This window comes from Ascidia mentula, chromosome 1, assembly GCF_947561715.1.
Source record: "Ascidia mentula chromosome 1, kaAscMent1.1, whole genome shotgun sequence".
Taxonomy (NCBI): Eukaryota; Metazoa; Chordata; class Ascidiacea; order Phlebobranchia; family Ascidiidae; genus Ascidia; species Ascidia mentula.
Genome location: NC_138566.1, coordinates 282,932 through 308,093, shown reverse-complemented (window position 1 = coordinate 308,093; position 25,162 = coordinate 282,932). Strand labels below are relative to the sequence as shown.

Below are 25,162 nucleotides of genomic sequence, written 5' to 3'. Positions count from 1 at the left end.
GAGAGAACACGTGGTTTATTGGAAGCGAGAAGATTGCACAACCGAAAATTACCACAAACCGCCGCATAATTACGAATAAAATGTACAGGTGGCGGGAAATAGGCTTTTTTTCATAAATCATGAGATTGCTTCGGAAATAATTTAATCATTAAAATACAACATGTTGATTGTTGGACTTTCCTAATAAGGTAAACACGTTAATAACGAGCATTAAGCATCTTTGTGACATCACAATTTTCTCTGTTTCATCCGTGACATCGTACTCAACAACAAGCTGATGTAAGAGGTCAAAAGGTCATCCATCTTATAGCCCTTAAGTAAAAGAACAAGAAGTTTAACAAACCAATATACAGGAAAGTTGTGATTGTTGAATTCCCACCTGGGCAGTTTCGCACAGGAGCTTGTTTCCTTTCACGAGGTTTCCAATGGTCATGTGAAAGTATGTATTCCCACTACTCCAGTTGCTGATCTTCGTGAACGGGAAAGTCGCAAGAATCTGAGCAAAGTTTCCGCGGTAAATTCTCAACAAAACACAGAAACTCTGTGAGCTGCAGACAGATGGCCACTGTTTCGACCCAAAAGGTCTCATCAGTGCAGCTGGTGTGACTTTCAGACGACTTTGCTGACCAAACGGCCAAGCAAAGACTTCCACTTTGTGGTGACTATACAGTCACCGTCATCCGTTGGGCATCAAACTAGGTACAACCTTACGGAGAAAACAATGTGGAAACACTATGGCCAAGCAAAGCTCAACCAATAGTGACGTCAGGCCCCGTGTCATAATAACCATAACAGTGGCCATCTGTCTGCAGCTCACAGAAATCATATCATGATTAAATCACAGTAAATTGTAATCTTCCCATTTCCTACACGGTGTTATTTTGAAACTTCCCAAACACAAATATTTTTACTCCAAACAATTCTCACGTTTTTGGTTTTGTGGTCGATGAGACTGACTCCATGTTTGTTTATCGCAATCACAAGATTCTCAGGGTAGCTCGGTTCGGTTGTTTGCTGTCAATAATAAGTTATGACGTCATACTGGGTATTGTTAACACCAATGGAAACAGTTGCATTGTCGGCAACTCACTATTACATGGTAAAAAAAAACGGTTCATGAAATCGCCAAAGGTGGGAGTCGAACCCTCAACGCTCGGTACTTACTCTGACTTCGAAGAAAGATGACCCGAATGTCGGCCATTTGTAAATCATCCTCAGGAAGGATTGTTTCGCGTCTTCCTTCGACTTCACCGAACTTTTTTGAAAGTTTTGGACGATTTGCTGAAAAAAAACACAATATGTTTATATGACCACAATTATGAAGTAATAAAGGCGGTTATTACCCGTTTCCATTCATCTGGTGAAGCTTGTCTGAGGAGGTGGATCGGCGCGAGCTCCTTCAACATCTTCTGGATGTTTGGGAATTGAGATTTGTCGTCACCAAACTTCACTCTGTTTGCAAACAGCATGGATTGTTACGAAACAAATCAATGGTTTCAACAATTTTCAGGAAAAAAACCCATACCATTTGACATTTAACAGAAATAACTTGTTTTATGTAAAGTCCCCAAACTGTCAGTATTTTCATAATGCATATATTTGGAATCATTTTTAGAAGGAATTAAAATCGTTGACTCCATAAAAATGTTGTGCAATTCTTCAAGACAAACCTTCGTGCGATTCGAAACATATGCAACATTTTCTTCATATACTGACTAAAAACCAATGTACCTGTATATGAGGGAAGCCAGCAGGAATCCTTCCTCCTTGTTACACTTGTGATATCCCTTCAAATACTTGGGTTTCTCCTGGTTGTAATGGAAGATGCTGTCCGCATTAGGGTCTTTCCCCGGTATTGTGTTCGCCCATAATTTCTTCATGAAATAAACCTGGTACGTCAGTTGGGGGACAACCCCTGAAATGAGAACAAGATGTGAGGCTTCTAGAATACGTTGCCATGGTGATTACGAATCGAGGTCGTACATTGGTTTTGATCGCAAACGAAAGACCAATAATGTTAAACACCAACTACTGACTACCAACCACACACATTAACCGATCTATCGTAAATTGTGATGTTGACACAAGAATGCCTGTGTTTTACAACTGTATTTTGCTACGGACAACTTATTGGCGGGTTTATACAATCGGCTTCCAATCGCCACCCTATATGACGACCATTAAAAATAACCAGATAGTAAAATAAACCGCACCATCTGTCCTTGGTCTTGCTTTGGTCAACCAGTCAGTCAGATGTCGAACGAAGTCGAAAAAAAAATCATCCTGAGGAACGCTGATAATTTTATCGGCGATTTTAACAAACAAACTAAATCCGTCGGACGATTTCAACCTCAGACGATTCCCGATATTTCGACAGAAATCTTTTGCTCGTGTGCTCGATTCAACTTCGAATGCCTGCAGTAGAAAAATATTTATTTGTTTCAAATCTCCTAAACCACCGCATTTTGTTGGTTCAAAATTCGTGAAATTGCCGGCAAAGTTTCGTGGAAATGTTTGTGTTGATCAGAAATAATCGTGGAGAAATTTAACCCAAGAATGGGATTAAGGTTATATCGTGGTTCAACCCAAGTAGTTGTGATAAATATTAAAAGTTTTGCGAGAATCACAAGATGTGCTCATGACGTCACCTCATCAGTGAAATCTGGGAAGAAAACTTTATGGAATATCTGGGTTGTTTTATGTTGAATCGCCTCAACCTCCACTAGGTGGGGTGGGTATTTCCTCCTTCCGTTCTGCATCGGTCGTTGATATCTGGGTAAATTCACACCAAGATTAAGCCACAATGTTAACTTACATAATTTTGCATAGAAATGTTAATTTGCATATAAGATAAATTGGGTGACAAACGTGGTTTGTGGCGTGGAAGAGACCCTTTATGCCGTATCTAAGCAGTATCGGGCTTTACATATAGTGTTTCTATGCTGAGAACAGTTACGTCACCACCACTAGAGGCCGCTGCGTTTACGAAGTGAGGTTGCATCAGATTTTACGAGAAGTTTTACCTGTGGTAACAATCGTTGGCGACCGGATTCGATCTCCGTGTGCTCAGAAACTTCTGAAGGTGTGGAAGAAGTTGGTTGCTAGGGGCGAACAATCCCGTTGCTAACCACATCAGTTCCCAACCTTTCTCCTCACTGTAACTGTGGGGAGGAGGGCAGAATGTTAGAGTTGGTAAAAATGTTTCCGATAAAATTTCGCGCAAGTTTTTAAGTTCAGAAAGCGTGGATTCTTATAAAATTTGGTTTCTCAAAACATAATAGAATTTGGCCACTGACGTTAGGAAACAATTTGTGATTGGAATATTTCCAGACAATACAGAAAGTTACTCGAGGCGGGATTCGAACCCACAACCTTCCATACCTCTGTTTGTTGTTTGTGAGTTGTTTCATGATCTGACAATAAACCTCATCTTGTAGTTGTTCGTATTTCAAAGCAGGTTCGAATATTTGATCGGTCAATTCGTTACTCTGACGTTGTTTCTTGGCAGGGTAATCCCCCATATATTTCATGATATGTTCACAGGAGTTAAGAATGAAAACATTGCGTTTGTGTTTTGATTAAAATCAACAAATTTTAAATAATATATGGTTATATCGGGGTTCGAACCATTAACCTCTGGATCATGAGGTTTAAGTAATTATGAAGGATATATAGGAATATGGCGACGGCTTCTTGCGACATGTCGTGGTTACTTTCCAGTTTCTTCAGTAAAGCTTGTTTAATCGGCTCTCGGGAGTTCGACCACAGTTTCTTGGTGACAGCTTTTGGGGGTCCAACTCTGCTGACTGACTGAGCGATCGGTGCTCTGTGGGGGTGAACACAGAGGTTACCAGGAGTATCAACAAAGCTATTTGACCCATGATATGGGAACCCCCAGAGGGTTTTTGGCAAAAAATCCGGAACCCAAACCCACAATACTGCTTCCGGCATTCACGAAACTGGTGAAGTTCAGATTGTTACGCATTCTTGACGTTCAAAAAACCACAGAACATTTATGTTGTTAAACAAGTTCTAACCTGAAGAAGTCGGCAGCGTATTCCTCCAGTGTGTACGGTTTCTCATCCATGCTGAAGTCGGATCCGGGTAAATTCTTTTGTCTCATCCGATCTTGCAGCTCAGCGTCACTCAACGAATACATCGTCTACACACGTAGAAAAATTCACACTTAACAAGAACTTAATATTTTGTAAATAAACTTCAAATAAAATTCACCGAGCGCGTTTTAAGTAAAAACAATTGCTAAAAAAACTTTTGCCTCCCGAAGGAAATCGTTTACCCCCCCCCCCCCCAAACATTAACACCCACCAATATTTCCTGGGGAGGTTTCGACAGAGTTGGTAGGACGTATACGCTGTCAGTAGGGAAATCCCCTGCCCTGCCACTTCTATCGTTATCTCCACTTCTCCAACCCCCCTCATTAAAATTGGAACCGGCCGATTGTTCCATCACAATCAAGTCGCCTTTCTTGAATCTCATTATCGAAGGTTCCTCGTCTGTCGCTGCTCGAAAACCATTGTTAATAAAAAAAATCGATTGTTGACGTCACAATTTGTGTTACGTTTGTTGACGTTGCTCTGTAGCGCCACCACGTAGCGGGATCTCTCCTTCAAACCGTCGAGGAAATACGTCACCAACTCGGAAATGTCGTCAGCGCTCTGTGACGTAAACGTGATGTCATCACCACGTATAGTTTTAATCGTGAAGCTCGCCCCCTTCAGTTTCCCGGTTCTGTAAACAATTTCAATATTAGGGGATTTTTACGAACTCTGATATTATTGGAAAAACAATTTGAAACTTGTTAACGTTTCACAAACAACAATTGAACATTTGCATGGATTTGATCAACTGATATTGTGTAAATTGGTGAATCAACTCACTTGTTCGCTGTAACTTCGGTTATCTCCGGATATGAAAGTTCAAGCAGAACTTCTTCCTGGTCGTCCACGAAAAACACACCTGGAACAATCGACATATTATGACGTCACTATACAATAATTTGCATAACTCTGTTTAAGGAAAGACACAAAATAACTTCAACAGAGAAAATTGTCTTTGGTGAATTTCTACGAGAATTTAAATGTTGAGGAATGACCCGGGGTTAGAGGAGGTCATAAACATCGGAACAAACCTGTCCAATTGACGGCGATTATGAGCTCGTTCTTCGGCAGATTCATGCCGGATAGTTTGTAAACTTCAAAGAAACGTGAAAATAAGAGAGGCCAACTAAACCTTGCTTGCGTCACAACATCCTCACGGACACGCATCGGTTCCCACCTCTCACGACAGTAGATCGCCTGTGAAAATCATATGAACGTGCACGTGATTCTATCATGTGAATATGTAAGTGTGGGGGCGTGAGTAATATGAATATCCACTGAACTGAGACGATACAAATCGACTCGGTGTGAAGATAATCCTTACATCTCTGTGTTGGTTCGAAACCATTGTTATCCACCGCGATTTGTGATTCATCATCCGGTCGGGGAGGTAATTCTCAATCGCGGAGTCGAGCAGAGATGGCTGGGAATATAAGAACGTTGATGTGAAAATATGATAATGTTGAAGATTACGAGCATCCAAGAAACGTTCATTACGTTCTAATACGAATAAATGAAGAAAACTTAATATTTATAGGAAGCAGAATGCAAATTGTTGGTCAATTTTAAGGTGATTTAACATATTTCAATGCAAAATACCCCTGTATGTCCCCCCCACCTGTATGTTGGCTCCATGTTCCACGTAATGTTGTTTGGAAGCGAGTTGAGCGAGTTCCATATCATTATCAACTCTATACTCACTAAACTTGACGCCTCTTATTATTTGTTGGTAAATCAAGTTCGTGCTGATCTGGAATTAAAAACATTATGTCATAAATCCGGACCACTACAATGAAAAGATCCGGGTCGGCGTGGGTTCCAAATCTTACAAATTGTAAACGATAAAAACGAAACTACCTGTAACACTTTCACCACCACAAGTTACAACGTGACATTGTTTTAAAACAACTCCACATGCACAAAATACTGCCAGCAAAAAGTTATTTTGAATAACTGTGGAATATTTTTAAACTCCAGTAAAAATCAGCATTATTTGGTTACCTGATCGATGGTCGGATCGTGCCACGGTGTAAATATCTCCTTCCTATAAAACAACCTCCAGGGGGCGCTCTTCTCCTGAGTGTTGTTCTCTTTCGCATATTGTTCACACTGGGATATTGCATCCATCACGTGATCACCTCCGCTACCAAGCGACGACACCTAGTGGTAAACACATAGCTTAAATATAGAAGTTGTTTTTTCAAATTTATGTGTTATTCGTTTCTTGTGTTTTTGATTATCGTAACCGTCATTATTATTGTCAATTTAACTTCCGGAATTGAAAAAGATGAATGATGACGTATTCAAGTAAATATTGAGTGAAAATAAAGTTCACCTTTTCATAGAGAGCAACAAATACAGAGAAACCAAATTTATCGTTGATCTTAGTTTTCTCGGCGAGAGCGTCTGATAATTCCTTCGCTGTCGTAGCAGAATCAGCCAATAACGTTGCAGTATTTCCATCCATGAATGTGATCGGCAACATGATTGGTCGCTTCGACTTGGTTGCCTGGCAACACACAAACACGACATCACGACAGAAATTCGGGAAAATGAATGCGAAAACGTTTTAAAATATGTTAAGATGTTGATCATATCAAACAGATATTCAATATTACTTATAACAAGTGGAATCCATTGTATGACGCACCTCCAACTAACCCAATATCTCGGTTAAACGACCGAATCCCCACCTGTAGTTCCAGCCAGCTTGGAGGTTGGGTCCTCGGACCGTTCGCGAAAGTCCTCCTCAACCTTTTCTCACAGTAGGGTGAATAATTCGGAGGTCCGTTCTGTATGAAGTTCTGAAGATATTTGACGAAAACCTCATCTGGAGCGAAACATCCCACGCACAAAGACATCAGAATCCAACCTCTGGCATGTGATGATTTGTTCGTATTCAAGGAAAGTTGTTTGCAGATCTGACAATATATCTCAGTCCTGCGAAGGTTACTCGGTGTCACTTGGGGGTCACGTGTTTAAGGTTACTAAAGGGCAGATATGAATTTTTAACCAATACCTTATATTAGGTCGGAGGATTCCGTTTCCGATGATGAAATGAAGTTTTTCGAGGTTTGTGGTTGGTCGGTTGATCGCCATCTGATAATCCGCCTCCTGTTTCCAACAAATTAAAACCTTCTGTTGTGATTATGTTGAATAATCATATTAGATTTGTGTTAAAAGTTTGTGCCTTGATTGCCGGGAACGGATTTAGGTGAAATACGTCAAACTCAACACATGGTGGCGCGCTTTTTATTAAAGAATATTTTGCGCAAAGTGTGTGGTCCATACTTCGTTAAACACCCAACTAACATACAGCTTACACACAATTTCACAATAAAAATCTTTGTTACAAAATTTCCTGTTTTTGATTTCATTCCAATCGTTTTATTGTAAGAGAGATCCAAGCCAACATATTGATGCAAGTGAACGCAAGGCTTTCCCATTTATATCAAAAAAGTTATTTAAACCTCAGTATCTTCACCACCACCGTCCTTCAGACGATCTGCAACTTGTCCGGTCAACTTGGATTTATTTTTCAAGGTCAACGAGACCAGTTTGTTCCTCCGTGACGTAGATCGCTTCTACGTAACAGTTTGTTCAGTGAAGCGTGACACGTTAAACAGTGCAAATTTTCAATAACCTTACACAAAATAATTGAAAGGTTTTAAAACATTCCATTTTGAGGTAAATGTAGAAGTTTTATGTAAAACAGCTTGGCCGGGAATCGAACCCACAACCTCTCACCTTCCCGGTGTTGTAAATCTCTTCCAACTGACCCTTATTCTTCTTTCCGTAAGCTTTACCCAATGTTCCACGAACCCTCCCCATCACCGACCCCGTGTCACGAATATCCGACGCTTTCGGTTCCGGGTAATCACCCATGAATCTGATGACGTCATAAGGTATGTTGTAAGCTCCAAGTGGTGGATGGCACAGTTGTTATATATTTGTCGGTTATAGTAACTCATTTCATGGTTTTAAAAGGTCAAATTAATGATGTCCAAGGTCATATTTCCAACCAGGAAAAGTAAGAATAATTTTTAACTGTCTATCATGCAAACAACAGACGACAACCTTCGCTACTTTTGTGTGAACTTCACTCTATCTGTATGTGAATAATTCTGCCACTTGAACTTGAATGAACCCGGGTAACAGTTGTTGACCCCGAGCAACCTTACATGTGACCTGTAGTTACCTTAGTATGGTGATCCACACTGCGAGGGCAGCAAGTCTGTCCCCTTCATGATCTTGTGGTAGAAGTGGAGATTTGAGGGGTTTCTTTATATGGGTCGGGGTCACAGTCGCCTGGATTAAATCGGGTGGAAGAAAAAATGTTCCAAGTTTAAACACGTGGTTTAAATATTGTTGAATATTAAACAACAAAATTACATGTAGGCAGATTTTCCGGAGAAAATTGATTTTTAATTAAAAAAACAAACCTGGAAATATGTGGCGGCAAACTTGGTGAACTTGAACTCTGACAAATCTTCCCCTTCAGCCATGATTGGAATCGAAGAATCAAAAATTTCCCCGCTGTCTTCAACTTTATCGAGATCTCCAAACATGGAGTCGACCATCGCGTTGTAATCGATCGTCTGAGATTGCTTTCGTTTCCGTTCCTACGAATAAGAATGGGATTTTATCCGGGCAACCACAACCAGCATCAGTTTACACGGGAATGAAGGAGATTTTATTTTTAAATATAACTTTCATAAGTTATTAAACACCAGATTTTAAACACGGGTTACGTAATTTTAACGAAGGTTTAATAGAAACGAATTAATATTAATAACGTACATCCTGGGGGACAGGATTTCATCAAACGTTCGAATCACCAGCGCTATTTCACATAGGGAAGATATTATTTTTATCAAAACATCCACATGTTAAACATACGACATTTGAAACTACTTAGAATCAAACGACAGTGAGATATTTTGTAAAACATTCTTGAAAATTGTCTTACCGCCATATCAATATTCTTGTTGACCTCCTTCGCGCGTCTTCTCGCTGCCATTTCGTCCTGTTCCAGTTTCTGGAGGGCCGCCTATTGTGACGTCACAACAAAAACATGTTTATGTCGTCATACTAACGCACTATAAGGTAAAAAACAGCATCAAGTAAATAATAACAGCAGTTTGTTTCCCACCTGTTGTTTTGTTCTTGGAAGTTTCCGGACTTTCCTGAGAATAAGAAGACGTCTGAATTCACGACGAGCGATGAAACCTGGATGGAATTCGATGTAAGATTTTGTATGGAACGCACACGTGGTTACCCTGGGGCGAGGGTAGGGGTGCAGGGTTTACTGGGTATTAAAACTAAATCCCCAAATAATTTGTTTGTTGCAAAAAGATGATTAGAAGTCACGTGATCGGTAAAATCCCGAGTTCATTATTGGTGGGGATTTCCCCAGAAGCGAAACGAGGTGTAAAAATGTGAAGAGGTAAAAACTATGTGAAACACTGGTAAAAAGTATGTGAAACACTGTTCCGCGTTTCACCAGGTCACGTGCTCGTGTGGAACGAACCTCGGGTGTGAGATTGTATTTTAACAATCGCCCACAACTTGTGCCGCATATTCCTCCGCGCCAAGAACCCCCTGCACTGAACTTGGAATCTGATGATTCGGCGCCGAGCGAACTCGTATTTAAACGCGAGTCTTCGCGCTTTCCACAATGCCTGTAACCTCTGGTACCCGGTACGCATCTGTATGACGTAACAATACCGGCATCGATTATGTTGTTAGTTCGTTGTAATTTGAAAACATGAAAATTATTTATCCCCGAACAAAGCAACAAACTCACAATCCTGTAGCGCCTCCTAGCGGCGAATGCTTTCCATGTTTTCTGGATAAGAATAGCGCTCCGTTTCGCTTGAATGAATCTCCACCTCCAGTACCAACCCCTCACTGCCCGTTGGATTGTTATCACAGCACTGTGACGTCATACACGAAAACAATTAGGTAAAAATACCTGCTTTAGTAACAAGCGCAGTTATTACAATACTAACACTGTCAAAAGTATTTGATTTAAAACCCACTGTGACGTCACAATACTAACATGCGCATGACTTTGTCGCGCGTCATTTCTAGAATTCCGTCGTGAGAATCTTTGAGGAAAATCTTTGTTTTTCCAACTTGACAATCAGAACCTTCACCCATTGTTTCGTCAATAATCTTCTGGCAACACTCTGTTGTTTACAAACAATAGCTTAGTGACGTCACAATGATAAAAGAATAAACAACAATGATGATCTCACCTATTGGATTCTTGCAGATTTTGGAAGGTTTAATTCCGGGGACGATCATTCGATATCTGAAAATATTTTGCGTAACATTTAATAAATTAGTCGTAAAGTGGAGACAATAATATGATTTCTGTGTGCTGCAGACAGATGGCCACTGTTATGATTATTGTGACACGGGAGCTGACGTCACTATTGGTTGAGCTTTGCTTGGCCATAATGTTTCCACCTTGCACCTAGTTTGGTGCCCAACGGACAACGTTGATTATATAGTCACCACAAAGTGGAAGTCTTTGCTTGGCCGTTTGGTCAGCAAAGTCATCTGAAAGTCACACCAGCTGCACTGATGAGACCTTTTAGGTCGAAACAGTGGCCATCTGTCTCCAGCTTACAGAAATCTTGACATTTTAACAGCCTTGATTAAACAAACACGAAAAGTCCCAACTTTAACCACCTGTCAATAAACTCGTTGAATGAATATCTGATCGGGTAACCAGCTCTTCTTATCTTGATCGTTTCCATCATTCCAGAATATCGCAATTGTCTCGCAACCAACTCACGGTCGAATATCTTCATATGAAACAAGATAATTATCATATGAAATCTTCATATGAAAACACTTTGCCAGCCTATATCACAATGTATTAAAACTGCTTATATGTGTAAACCGTCATACAAAGTAATATTTACTCAATCTTTCAGACAAGGATTGTTGTTGGTCGGAAGGACGACGTTTGTGGACAATTAGTGAAATTCCCATTGAAGCTACCGTGACCAAATTTCAGTCTCAAATTATTGTGATTGTCCATGGAAATATTTTTTGTGAAAACAAACATCACAAAATGGTTGTTGTACATGATCATATGATTCGTGAGCGTATCACTAACTCCACACCTTGGGTTTCTTAAACTCGTTAGGTTTGATGCATCTGATGAAGAATGGTTGGCATGACGACAATGTACGCATCAGAAGATCGAGCGACTTCTTGAATTGTTCACACAACGATTGATTCCGTTTCCTTGACAACGTACTTTTCAACTCTGAATAAAAAAAACAAAATTTTAAATATTTCAAACAGATTTCTTTTAAGTTTTTTCAACCAACCTCCCTGGAAGAGGAGTTTGAGGAATTTATTTTTGGATCCTTGGATGAGAGAGATCAGATCGCTGTGGAAAGTATCGCGATTCCGCTCCAGAAATCCTGCGGATGAATATTAACACTGATAACGTCACTATTCGACACGATATCGTCACTATTTCTAGGAACAAAAGTTGTGGATGAAGTTCCTTAAAATAGCGCCACCATCTGGAGCATTTCGGATATAAAAATGCGGACTTTATTTTCTCTCAGGGCAATGACGTAGTTTTTCATCTTCCCTGATTGGAAATCGACATTGACGTCATTTTGAACGTGGAATGCCCAGGTTTTTTTGACAAAAACTATTTATGTTGTAGTTGCATCGAGGATTGTTCTTCAGGCTTGGTTTATGATTAATCACAACAATATCATAAAAGGAACTTGATGGATTCAAAGGAAATTTGGAAAGGGTTAAGGAGGACAAACCATTGCAGTTGTATCTGACAGGTCCAGCGAAATGTTCAATGCCGAATGTGTCGTCGAACTTATTCTTTGGACGAAGGAAAAGTTGGTTCTGACCATGCAGGGATATCATCTTGTCCAACATTGTACGGTCTGTACCCTGGTATAAAACATTAATATTGTCACCTTGGGTTGGATATGAAGGTCGCAACATGATGAAAGTGACACGTCATAACTTGAAGTTATGAAGGTTATGGAGGGACTTGAACGTATGACCCTTGGACCTTCGGATCCAAACAATTCCTAATCTTTTTAGCGGATTTTATTCGGTTAATGTTGAGAACCTACAACAATAGAAATCTTAAATAAACTTCATACCCTGGGGAAAACGGCTTCTTCATTGATGATCGCGATCAAGTTCATTTTCTTCACAGCAATCATATCAAGAACATCCTGTTACAATACGATAACAATGATAATGTTATTACGTAAATACTTTCGAATCAGCATTTTGTTTAACATCTGCTGGTAACAGTAGAATATTTTTTAATAAATCGCGATTTTTGCAACCAAACCAAGGGGCAGAATATTGGTTGTTGCGTTCAACAATAATTTTCCGGTGAAACTTATGCGGGGTTTTCCTCCCAAAAATCATAGAATGTCAAACGCATGTTGGATTTTTTACATCCAAACCCACCTGGTTGTCCCTGAATGTGATATGTTGCCAGTCTACCCACCTGGTTGTCCCTGAATGTGATATGTTGCCAGTCTATCCCCTCCTTGTTGTATTCTTCCTGTTCGAGTTTGAAAACGTGACGAACGAAGAATTGTTGCAGATTCTCGTTGGCGAAGTTGATGCAAAGTTGCTCAAAACTATAAAAAAAATCCTTAATTAAACTTTTTAAAATTTTATATTTTATTTTTTTCTGTTTCACTTGACTAAATGTAATGGATGATCGGTGTGTACGAGCCATGTTAAGTCCACAATCCAGGCCTTAACCAACCCATTGTTTTCCTTCGCTGAGCCCCGTGGGCTAAACCGGCAGAGCGTTGGGTCTGGTAAACCCAGGGTCGTGAGTTCAAACCTCACCGGAAGCTTGATTTTCAGATCCCCCTCCGACTTACCAGGAGGAGTTTTTAATGGATCTTAACTTCATATCGCTCACCTGTTGTTCCCGAAATTCTCGAATCCGAAAATATCGAGCAAACCAATCGAGTGGATTTTTTTCTTCTTCTCTTTTTTGTGATCGCGGAAAATCGCGTTGTTGATTTTGTCGACAATCCAGACGAACATGCGGCCGTACACGCCCTGCAAACATCAATATTAAACTACCTTCTTTCATCGGATGTAGAATTATGATGCGTTATTCGGTGACATTCCGTGAAGCTACGTTTATGTGAATGTTAGACACAATAAATTTAGTCGTGAATTCCTGGTGAGTTTTGATGAAAATCCACGCCCAAATTTCAACAAAAACATTTTTTTTACGCATTCGATGTAATGTGATGAAAGGGCAACTACAGCTCTAACCTTGATGTAAGCATCCTTGACGTCATTAGCTTGTTCCAAGTTCATCGGTGACGTCACTGTTTCACCTTTGGTTGATAAAGTTCGCTGAGTCAGCGATCTCGTCAGAGCCTGTTCATTCACCTGGAACATGACTCAGCGTTAGTTTAGCGAATCACGCGACTTGTGATAATTTGCAACACGTCCCAGGTCTAAAATATTTTACAGCACAATTTAAGTTAAATCAAGCCCAAAACTTTTTGTCAGATTCCCACGATGAAAAGTTAAAATGTTGTAAATCCACTACATTAAGTCAATATATTTACCCCGAAAAGTTGGGCTGTGAGCTTCAACCCCGAGTTATGAACCAACTCAACCGCGTCCAAGTTGTCAACCAACCTCTCCTTGTACCTAAAGTTGCCTGCAACAATCCACACCATAAACTGATGTTAGCTTGAAACTTAAACTGGTGATTTGGTTGTGTCTTAGCAATATAAACGCAGTGGTTCCTCAAACTGTGAGGTGGGAATGCTCTGGTGCATTTAGAGTTTTTAAGGGCGTCTTGAGCTTTTTGGCAAAAATTGAGGCAAATAGCAAGTTAAGTCCGCCTTCTTTGACTGAAATTGTAAACATTGCAACAACTTGTCATGATAAATTTATATTCGGTTTGTTCCAATAAGTGCGATGAATCTTTATTACACGAGAAACAGATTGAGAACCACCGCCATAAACTATACAAATTGTCCCATAAACTCACAAGGCCTGGGTAATCAACTCACCAATATGTAGAATGGCAGCAAGAAGACGAAATATTTCGGCAACTTCACTTTCACTAAACGACAAAACCTAAAAAAATATCAAGTCAGAAATTTGTATAAAAAAAGTTGAGTGAAAGTTTCACCTTCATCGCTTTCAAGATGTCGGAGTAATCAGATTTGTCCTCCCTCCCAGCACATTGTATACATGACCCCTGTGATGTCATAATCATCATTATAATGTAAAGAACATAATGATTGTGGATCAAACTTATTTATAACAAATATGTAGTTGAAAAAAACAACACACTTTGTGTTCAAACATCAACAGGCAACTTATTTGGAACAAAAAGTTTGTGGTATGGCAAAATAATAAACATAATTTACAATAACTTCAAAAAAATAAAACAATTTATTGAATAATGCAAACTATCAGAAGAGATTTTCTTTAGAAAGCAACACAAATGTGCGTTACACCAAACTGAAAAGAACTCAAAATGTTTAGACAAAACATCCACTTGGTGGTGCTCATGCTCAATGCATACATTAGTTTTTCAAACAAATGTTATAATACATGCAACATGCATTGTTCACCATTTGTGACGTAACAACATCAATATGACATCATAGAGCCTGTGATAATGTATACCAGTATATCATGATCCTTCAGCAAGCATTGATGGAAGCAATATTTTTAGTAAAACATCTCATTGTGTTTCTTCCAGGTTTTAAAACGAAAATGTAATTTTTGTTGCAACAATTTCCACCTTAGTATTCACCACTGTTTTAAACACCATTAGTTGCTGGTGTGTTTTTTGTAACTTACCAAACCAAGTAAATAACATGAATTAGAAGCCGACCTGTGCAAATTATCCTGTAGGTGCCAAAACTTTATTAAAATTCTTGATGTTATTTTGGGGATTTTTTAGAAAACTTTAACAAATCTTAAATTACAAATAGTTTTCCTGGTTTAAAAATTCCACACTTTATTTTGGTTTTGACAAATCTTCTTACAAATGGTTGCACAGGAGAATGATTTGAATTATTTGTCATGGGTTGGAAACACGGCACTGAACACTTCAGCATCAGGTTACCTATTATAAGCCCCGTGTGCTTTTATACCAAACATCTGACGAGGGGAAAAAGGGGGGGGGGGGGGGGGTATGGCGTGAGTAAAGTTCAAGGGAGAGCCATTGTTTGACGAGCTCACTCCAATACAAACAGGGGAATGATGATAAAACACAATTAATCTTAAATAAATTATTGTCAAAATGTTGTGAAGTACAATGTGGAGTTTGGTGGTTCTTGGATATAAGAAGTAGACAGTGTTACCATGGCTCTGTGAACAACTTGGATAAAGTTTATGATGAAAACTTGTGTAAAAAATATGTCGCATTGTTTAAAACTTTAATTACTCATTGAATGAGATCGAAAGTAAGTGAGGGTTTTTTAAAGGAAAATTTAAAACTACAAATATTTCAGTATTTTTGCATACTTGTGTGAGGTTGGTGTATTCTGAGGGTTTTCCAAGTCCGAGAACTTGTTTCTTATCCTGCGTCATCCCAGCCAGCATGCAGTAGAAGACATGGTAATTCCTCTCGTCCTTTGACTGATGAACCAACCTGTCATGTGGTCATATGTAAGCTTGTGCTTGGAATGTTATCAACTACTGATCCAACCTCGATTTCTCCAGCAAATATTGATCAATCTTTGCACTTTGAATAATTCCCTTCTCATTAAACTGAATGTCGATAAACTTTCCGAATCGACTCGAATTGTCGTTCCGAATTGTTTTTGCATTTCCAAATGCTACAACAAAAACAAAAGTTGATTTTTTAATATTATTTGAATTGATTTGAGCTCACAAACTTTTGTTTCAAACCCCATGAAAACCTTGTATTTTTTGTGAGAACATAAACACACAGAAATGTAAGGAGTTGAATTGATTTACTCCAGTGTTTCTCAAAATTTTCTGATATGGCTCAGGTTTGTTGAAGTAAAAATTGCAGCCCATTATCTCGATAGCTTGGCTTTTTGTTTTGTTTTTAACAAAATTTAGATCAAGCGTGATGCACTGGTTAAGAAACACTTTTTCACACAAATGTAAAGGTCGGCAAATGTGTGAATGATTTCAAACCTTCGAGGATGGGGTTGGCCTCCAGGATTTGTTGCTCGATCCATGAATGTTGACCAGACACGGCCGCCAAATATTGAAGAATCAACTTCGTAGATTCAGTTTTTCCAGCACCTGATTCTCCACTGAAACACAATTATGATGTCATAAATACTGAACTAAAGATAAATCAAATTGCAATTAATCTGTCTGCACATTGTGCGTGTCACAATGCAAGTGTTTGTTGGCAAACAATCATTTCACAAAACTTTGGGTTAAAAATTAAACTGATCACGTTTTATTGGAACAACGTAATTTGGTCAACTCTGATGAAAAGTCACACCATGGTTGCATACATGGGTGGTGAAATGAAGAGGTTTTGTATTAATTATATGTTGGACAAATTGCCAATAACCATTTCAACCTTTCAGCTGGAAATATAGAAAATACTAAATTAATAATTTTCCAAATAAATGCCCGCTTTATCAAACCACAGGAAATAATGGAATTGAAACAAAATATTTTATTTCAACAAGTGATCTGGAGTCGTTCAAAAACTTGGCATGTTTACTTTTGATCTTTCACCAACACCCTTGGTTAATATTTGCTAGGGTTTATGGTGAGGGGTTTGTTAGGGTTTAGTGCCATGAGGTGACTGGGATGGTAACCACAGATTCCTCACCAGTTGAAACGAGGGTGTGACAATGGGTCAAGTTTTGCAAGTTTTTTTTTAGAAAAAGAACGTTGAATTGGATTTGTTAAAAATGCATTTCACAAAACACTTTCCAGGCAAGAAATATCAACAAAGTCATAACTTTGCATCACATTTTACCTGACGATGACACACTGGTCCTGCTTATTCTTCTTCATGTTGTTGTAAGCGTTGTCAGCGATCGCAAATATATGAGGTTTCAGTTCGCCGATCTTTCGTTGAGTGTATTTCCTGATAAACCCGATGTCGTAAAGTGGAAGAACCTGGTATGGATTCACTGCGACCAGGATCGAGCCAGTGTAAGTCTGGGAACAACAAGTTTATTAATGTTATTTGGAAAAAAATATTTTCTATTATACGTTTTATAGGAGAGTTCCATATTTGATGCAAAAAAAACACTCTTCAGTACATTTTAAAATCAAGCCTAGTTTGAGTCGCATTAAAAAACTTGTTAGAAGTTGCTTAAAATATGTAAAAATATGTTGAAATCTTTTGGAAAAGGTTGGTAATTATTGGTGAATTCAGAACATGGACGGAAATAATAAAACATTCCAGAGAATTTTGACGAAAAAATATTTTAATGATTAACGAGTTGTGTCAAACCTCTTCACATATTTTTAATATTTACTTTGGGTAAGATGAAAATCTATTAAAAGTTTGCATAAGTTTCCGGCAATGGGGATATTGCAAAGCAAACAAAAACCATCAGTAAGTTTAATGCAAGAAAATTTTTCAGTGATAACATTTTAAAAAATTTTACTTTGTGGTAAAAATTTGTTAAAAAAATTTTTTAAAAAAAGGAATTTTTAAAAAGTGTTTGATTTCTTTAACATATTGGAGAAAAATTCGAGGTTGTTGGTCTTCAACAGGATTTACCCAACTCTAAAATCAATTCATATAAAAAGCAAAACAGGCGGCAAAACTTTACACAAGAAAATGAAAGATTTTAAGAAAGTATTTTTATCTGTGGTCAAAGAATGCCACACTATAGATGAACATATATGCAGTAATTAACAATAATTAAAGTTCAAAGTAGTATTTGAGTTCATTAATAGTTTTAAAATTTAAATACCAGCTCAACTACAGATTAAGCTAAAAAATATCTGATCTACACCCACTGTCCCTACAAACCCCAGAACTTACATAAATTTCATCATCACGATATCTGATGAGAAGATTTCTCAGAATTCCTTCTTCATTCAAGTCACCGAGTTTGATCATGTCCTCGACCCCGGCCACAGAGGAATCCGGCATTCGCTTCACATTCTTCACCGGAAGTCTCAACCAATGTTCCTGAAAATATTTCGTGTTGAACAAAAAATTATTCCCGGCAAATGTTGGAAAGTTTGTGATTAACAAAGAACAGTGTTTTACAAACATAGAAAGGGTGACTAGGAATGATGAAAAATGTCCACACATTTTTTGTGAAAGTTTTTGACAGGAAGATTAATGATAACCTACCTTTCCTTCATCATCAATCACTTTAATTTGTCCTGAATCCGAAAATTTAACTTTTGCCCCGATTGGAACATCGCATCCGTTGAGATATTGTTTGTCCAGAAGCCACACATGGTCTCCCTGGTAAAAATACATAAAATAAATTTGCTGACATCACCAGCTATTCACAGTTAAGTGGTTTAAACAAACAATAACATAGATTTTAGCAAACTATTGTCAATATTTTTCATTTTCAGCAATACAAGCAACACAACTGTCTAGGTTTATTCATTAATCATGGCAGAACTTAATCACCACACACGAACATTTAGTTTACGACACTTTTTTCCCTCAACAACCAAAATCTTAACAAAAATATCCTTGCACCAATATCACACAACAACCAGCAGTCAAATAAGTTTTGTAAACTTTCGATTCAAGTTAAAGAACAACAATATGTCTCACTTCCTGGTAACTGTTGCTGTTTGAAAGTCGGAAGTAATGATGAATTCCACTCATTCCTATGCATTAAAACTTACCAACAAGCACTTATCTGTTGCACAACCACATGGTGCTTTCAACAATTATTACATCACAAAACTCTATTGTGGGATCAGTAATGTGGTTAGCATTCTGTAACTGGCTTCCATTGTGTGTGATCAAACAATAGAGGTTTTATGACAAAATAAAGTGGAAAGCAAATACTTGTTTCAATGGCCACCTGCCTTCAAGTTTTGATGCAAATACTCAATTCCTCGATAATTTAATTTTTCATTAAATATTAAACTTAACTACATTGCGATATTAAAAAGTGAAATATTTATAAATAATTAAACCTTGATATAATCCAGTACAAGATTTATTGACAGCATATTATTTTCTACTGTCTTTTATTGTAATTATGAACTTTAATTGTTTGAATGACAAACAATCAATCAGATCATTCAGTCCATTTATCACCTAACAATAATGGAAACCTGCACAGACAAAACTTGTTCTTCACACAGAACAACGCACGTTGACAAGAATTTGAAGCACTTCAACTTTTTTTCACAAAGAGAGACACTTAAAACTTGTTGCCAAGCAACAGAGTACAAGAACCCTTAAGTATTGAGTGGGGTAGAAGTGAATAAACGAGACAACGTCCAACTCCACATAATTTCCATTACATCAAAACAAACACAAGCATCTTACACAAAACTTGACTGGTTTTGTGGTTTCTTACGTCTTAGTGCAACGCCTACAATGTTTGTTTTTACCGTCAAAATGTAACCAGAGCATAAATTACGATTAAATAAAATTGTAAGTTATTAATTTTATGGCTGTGGATTTTGCAAGTCTGTACAAACACCCTATCATTATAAAAAAATCGTTTCAAAACTGAACTTGCAAAACTTGATACTGACACAATTGTAATATTGTGACTAACCACAAAACCCCCTAATTTTAATGATTAAAATCCGAAAAAAACATTTCCAACCAACTTACTTCATGGAGGAGAACCATCCTGATTGTTTATGTTTCTTTCTTCTTTTTCTTGTTGACTTATTTCTAAATCATCATTCAGTATCTGAAACAATAACAAAACTCTTTTGCAAGAAACAAATGTAATTGGGAATAAAACTGTGATTATTGCAGTTCCTTATGGGAGGAAAACTCTTTCAAATGAAAATGTTGAAGAACGTCACCTTCTCCATCGGGAAGAGAAATTGCACTGAGCAAACAAGACAAGATTAATGGCACCGACACAACGCAAACACAATATTATATTAAATTGATTTAATGATTGTTCTCTGTTGGGTTGTGGCACACACTGGCACTGTGTCACAACATTGGAAAGTTACAGCATTTAAAATCACCTTTTTTTACAATTTAGTTGAGATTTTGATGGGGAAACATTTAAACTTTACACAATTACATCAAACTTTTTAATTTGATTAACAACATTACTGACAGCCCTAGTTAAAATATCTTACACAGCAAAACACAACTTAACATTCAAGCAATTATGTAAGTTAATTAACAAACTAACATTATATTTGTTATCACATGCTGCGAAACACTTAAAAACTCTCTCTAATATTCTCAGAAAACCTGCTTATTAAACTTTATGAGAACATAATTTGTCTGAAATCTCGTCTAAAATTACTGAAGAATCGTTTAGGTTCAACCGCTCCTGACAGACAGAGTAGGTAATGAAGTAATTGGCCCCAAACACTTGATGAAACATGGCGTTGTGTTAATAATTGATTTGTTTCAGTGGAAAACGGCAAGTGTTTGTGCAACATTATAAATGATTAACACCCACTAAAAGCAGGACTGTGAATGCAGCATGTTCATACACACATGTGACTTTGGGGTGGTTATTTATGCCAATTCTTGTTCGTTCAAAAAAATCTTCAAAATAATAAACAATCCCATCTCGATTCTCGTCAGATTTAAACAAATATATCAAGTTCTGAGTATAAAGAGACTGGCCCATATTGTTATTAAAACTGTCAGCTCCTTATAATGATAGAGCTACACCAATCGCGTCAGTCAAACTGATGATGACATAAGTTTTTGTCGAAACGTCTTATTTTAACATGACAGTGTTAATAACAATATGGACCAGTCTCTTTATACTCAGAATTATGAAAAAACCTGGGAGTTGTGTTCCTATATCAAGTTGTTGTCAAATGTCTACATTTTTTACTAAATATGCAAATCCATGTAGTTTATAAGTGATAGAAAGTTCATTAAAGAAATTATTTACTTGTTTATTACGTTGACTAACATCGCCAACCTGAGGATCTGCCTAAAGTATTTACATTTACTTGAAAACAGAAAAAAGTTACAGATTTAACAAACACACATATGTGTGTTATACTTAGTTTATTAGAAACATAAACTGACCTTTGATTCCAGCTGACCTTCAAATGCATGTTCCATGACATTGTTGGCGAGTGCAGATGCATTCGTCACAGAGTCAACGTCAATAATTCATCGCCTTGGGGCAAACTTACAAGATATCCGACCCTCGTTTCTTCGTCATAACTAACTAATTACCTCACACCTTTCCCTACTCACACACCATCTCACTTTTACGGCAGATTTTCTGCATTCTTGGACCAAATTCATGTGATTGCAAATGCGAAAACCTCCATCCTTGGTAAATTCGATTGTATTTGTTTGTTTACAAATAAACTGTAACACGTGACGTGACCGTCAAATTCGGGGTTTTTTGAACAAATTTTTGAGAGAGAGAAAACAAAAATTAAATGAAAATTGTTTTTAAAGGGGTTTAATAAGTCCATGAATGTTTGGAAAATCATGTAAAGTTTTGAAATTGCCGCTTTTGTTTCACACAAAAAGACTCGAACCACCTGTGTGAACAAAGAGCGCCGAAAGTGTTTAAAAAACTTGTCATGAAATAACCGCAAGGAGCAAATCAAAGATTTTCACCAGAGGCTACAAGCGACCCTAGAATTGTTATAACCTGGCATGTCATCAACAGTATGGGCCAAGATACTGGACCCAAAAACAAAAAAATCAAAACTTTGTCTCCACTGTGATGCAGACAATATTGACATCAACTTTGGTGAAACCCGTTTATTTCCTACGTGCAAAGTTGAAGTTTAAATGTAAGCAATAGCGACATAAGGAGGTAAAAATAATACATATGAAAAAACAATCATTACAGTTCATCGCGATTGTGACGTAGATGGGCGAATCGCGGGTGTTCTAGAACCCAATCTCGTGCTTTTCTGACCAATCTCACAAATTCTTCAACGCCGAAAGTAAAATTCCAGAACTTGGAATGTTTTCCATAATTCTCGTGCTCGTTCTGATTGTGCACTTCGAGCTTTGTTACGTCATCCCACGTGATGTAACGGAGGCCTCTTAATCGCGGCAGATCGCGATAACATCTTATGTCGTCACAATTATACCTGAAAGCAAGTAATGCATGTAAGCGATTGTCGTGGGGCGGCAGTAACCAGTTAGAGGCGGAATCAATCATATTCTACACAAGTAATTGTCCATTGAGAGAAAGTGAATTCGAACAACACTTTTCGAGGTCTTAGAACAATCGTCATCAGTGACGAGACACTCACAGTTCAAATGCGACCGCCCACTCAGGAAGAAACATGAAGTGGGTTAACCCTGCACCGTGCATTCCTATGAATATATCTGTGGTGCGTGTGACTCGAAGTTGATCCTCAAAACCCATCTTACGATGACTGAACTCCACTATCTACACACAAGCAAGAACAATGGTAACGTCTTTATGCCGAATACGTCACAGTGACGTCACCTCGACTTCCAGATCGGGTATTCCCCTGATAGCTTTAATCAGTTCGTCCTGATTTAATACTCTTCGGTACACTTTGTAGTTTTCTGCCTGACCTCGATCTAAAAACGTAACTCGGATCTTGTCGGGCGCTTGTGACGTCACTGGTGATGACGTAGGTACGTTATGTTGGTCAGTAATCCCCATTCGGTAAAGGAAGTGTTCGGAAAAGGCCTTGAACAGCCCTGTTCCCCTGCAGTCAACCTCCTACACATTAATAACCACGTATCCATAAAACAATCAAGGTTGATTCTCGTCATTATGACGTCATACTTACTACGGGTGTGTTGTAGAACAATCCGAGCATCATTCTGGGCAGAAACGCGAAAGTCGCTTCTGGAATACAAATTCTACGTCCAGCGTAATGAGCGAGTGATTGGTGATCGTGATCCGTGAAAACCTTCCATGATGAGGAAAATAAATCACCGTATCTAGGCGACTGTGAATGCAAACAATCATGATAAATGTGACATCACAATAAATAATATAATCGAACAACAGGCAGTTTCGATAAACAAAATATTTTGTGAGAGAAGAATGAAGCAAGATAGAAATCATACACACTCACCGCGTCCCATCGGATGATCTGAACGTCGGTTCCGAACCAGGAGTTATTTGCAAGTTGAGTGAGGTAGAGGTTGAAGAAGTCGCAGAAATGATGGTACATGTTTCCACCGAAGTCCAACTGCACAAACACCACCGGACGTGTAAATATGACGTCACAATGCGTCTTTGTATCGTCGAACGGGTCATAATCTAGCTGTGTGTAGGGACCGAGTGGTTCACCCCTGTTACAAGTAAATGTGACAAAGAGTTAAGGATGGAACAATCTTATTTACAAAATGATTAAAGACAACTTTTATCGTGTAATATTCCCAACTAACCACGTGGATAATTCCCTCTTTATGTTCGTATCTGCATCGAGTGAGTCTGCGTCGAGACTACAGGCCCCGCCAATTTCACCACGTTCCAACGACACCTTGTGGCGGGCGGTTATTCTTTCGTTAAATTTTCTCAAATCGATGAACAAATTTCTCGCTTCGCACATTGACGAATACCTGCAACAATACAACGGTGTGACGTCATAATCACATTTCAGCTTTACGTTTGATGTTTACTTTGTGCAACGTAGCGACGCTGATTGGTCGGTTTGGGGTTTGCAAAAATCACGTGATTTCATTTCGTCCAATCGTTCACGAAGAAACCCGAAATCGGCCTGAAACACGCAGCATTTAGTGGTAATTAGTGGATTACTGCAGCTTAATGACGTCATCATTTCCTAATTAACGATTTAGAAGCCGCCTTCCAAACGGGGGACTTCCCGAAGAGAATAATGGCAATTGTGGCGTCTATTTTAACGTATAATTTTAAAACTTGATATTGGCGACCGAAGTATTTGACATATTAAGAAACGTGACGTCATAACAGGACACTTATAATCTGGTCGTGTCAAGTTCGATCTTTAAATAGATTTTGCTCCAATTAATCTTGTTTACCGACTTGTAGGCGAATTTTAATTGTGACATCATTAATGGTCGCCTTGGGTATTAAAGGTCAAACATTTCCCACCTGTCTGTAATATTTGTCCTTGGCGAAGTTTGGACAATCGAGTGTGACGTTCATAAACCGACTTGTTTCGTCACAATGGTCTTCGAAACCCCAGCAAGGGGTTTGTCCGTTGATAAATTCCTGCAAACGCCAGATCGTGTATTTCAAACAATTCGCAATTGTTACGTCACAGTACCTTATAAGGGCATTCAGGATCTTTTCTGCATTCTTCTTTCAACTTCAATTGGTGTGAAAATACAAACGGCACGTGACTTTTGACAAGTTTCAAACTTGACCAATCATAACCCGCCACTGATTGTGTACGTAACAATGCAGTAATTATGACGAACGTACAAATCATTTTCCTGACTTAAAAATCTAGCAAAACGAAACACAAACAATTGGACGACGTCACTGCATGACGTATACAACTTTGCCACATTCCATCATATGCATGGTTTGCTACATTTAGTGACACAACATACACAGCTTAACATGAAGGTGTACGTTACGAGCTACCTCCCCCTCTGTACACACTGCAAGTCACAACAAGTAGAAGTTTGTAAACAAGTGATTAATCTCACAAACCAACTAATTGCAACAACAACAACTCTACAGCTCTGACCCGCGCGAGCAGCAGAGAAGGAACAACAATAGCCGGTTATTTCCGAATGTCGCCTTTTTCACAACCGGTCCAAGCGGAACCGTCACGCGTAACAGAACAAAGGGATACGCATCGCTGACTCCGTACCATAACATCGTTATTTTTAGAACAGGGGGCAATGTGGAAATACTTACTACGCAGTAAATTTAAAGATGTTGATTTCAAATCCATAAAAATGTTGGAAAGTTAAAAAC

The 25,162-nt window shown here is 38.3% G+C and overlaps 2 protein-coding genes across 2 annotated transcripts; both read right to left on the bottom strand.

Moving 5' to 3' along the window:
* Positions 1-5: 5 nt before the first annotated feature.
* On the bottom strand, positions 6-19,003 carry LOC145908897 (unconventional myosin-VIIa-like). Its single transcript, XM_082996219.1, has 51 exons — positions 18,892-19,003; positions 18,451-18,567; positions 18,133-18,282; positions 17,110-17,294; positions 16,302-16,423; positions 15,844-15,973; positions 15,660-15,786; positions 14,991-15,038; positions 14,311-14,379; positions 14,189-14,255; positions 13,736-13,830; positions 13,434-13,553; positions 13,069-13,211; positions 12,640-12,775; positions 12,281-12,355; positions 11,927-12,062; positions 11,468-11,563; positions 11,258-11,403; positions 10,818-10,933; positions 10,379-10,434; positions 10,180-10,309; positions 9,925-10,054; positions 9,649-9,826; positions 9,271-9,347; positions 9,088-9,168; positions 8,561-8,740; positions 8,317-8,426; positions 7,866-8,007; positions 7,589-7,702; positions 7,138-7,229; positions 6,812-7,058; positions 6,454-6,627; positions 6,120-6,278; positions 5,737-5,868; positions 5,443-5,541; positions 5,150-5,315; positions 4,899-4,977; positions 4,580-4,749; positions 4,327-4,520; positions 4,038-4,162; positions 3,672-3,826; positions 3,382-3,535; positions 3,024-3,161; positions 2,649-2,772; positions 2,214-2,415; positions 1,732-1,915; positions 1,344-1,452; positions 1,165-1,281; positions 928-1,014; positions 380-496; positions 6-312 (listed from the first exon to the last, which is right to left on the bottom strand). Exons 1-51 carry the CDS (start codon positions 18,943-18,945, stop codon positions 229-231), a joined length of 6,438 nt encoding a protein of 2,145 aa, XP_082852345.1. The 5' UTR covers positions 18,946-19,003; the 3' UTR covers positions 6-228.
* Positions 19,004-22,034: 3,031 nt separating this feature from the next.
* LOC145917765 (EGF domain-specific O-linked N-acetylglucosamine transferase-like) lies at positions 22,035-24,678 on the bottom strand. The gene is made up of 9 exons (XM_083003043.1): positions 24,501-24,678; positions 24,326-24,445; positions 23,875-23,972; positions 23,641-23,814; positions 23,325-23,544; positions 23,034-23,195; positions 22,721-22,963; positions 22,521-22,660; positions 22,035-22,355 (listed from the first exon to the last, which is right to left on the bottom strand). The coding sequence occupies exons 1-9, from the start codon at positions 24,663-24,665 to the stop codon at positions 22,103-22,105; spliced, it is 1,575 nt and encodes a 524-aa protein (XP_082859169.1). The 5' UTR covers positions 24,666-24,678; the 3' UTR covers positions 22,035-22,102.
* Between the last annotated feature and the right edge of the window lie 484 nt (positions 24,679-25,162).

Excerpts from the sequence above, each read along its gene's own strand:
- LOC145917765 (XM_083003043.1), bottom strand. The coding sequence starts at position 24,665 with ATGATTTGTACGTTCGTCATAATTACTGCATTGTTACGTACACAATCA. Across the intron at positions 24,446-24,500 it reads ATCCTGAATGCCCTTATAAG|GAATTTATCAACGGACAAAC; the intron begins GTACTGTGACGT and ends TGGCGTTTGCAG. Across the intron at positions 23,973-24,325 it reads AGGACAAATATTACAGACAG|GCCGATTTCGGGTTTCTTCG; the intron begins GTGGGAAATGTT and ends TGCGTGTTTCAG.
- LOC145908897 (XM_082996219.1), bottom strand. The coding sequence starts at position 18,945 with ATGAGTGGAATTCATCATTACTTCCGACTTTCAAACAGCAACAGTTAC. Across the intron at positions 10,435-10,817 it reads TTCAACGAGTTTATTGACAG|ATATCGAATGATCGTCCCCG; the intron begins GTGGTTAAAGTT and ends AAATATTTTCAG. Across the intron at positions 1,282-1,343 it reads CACCAGATGAATGGAAACGG|CAAATCGTCCAAAACTTTCA; the intron begins GTAATAACCGCC and ends GTTTTTTTTCAG.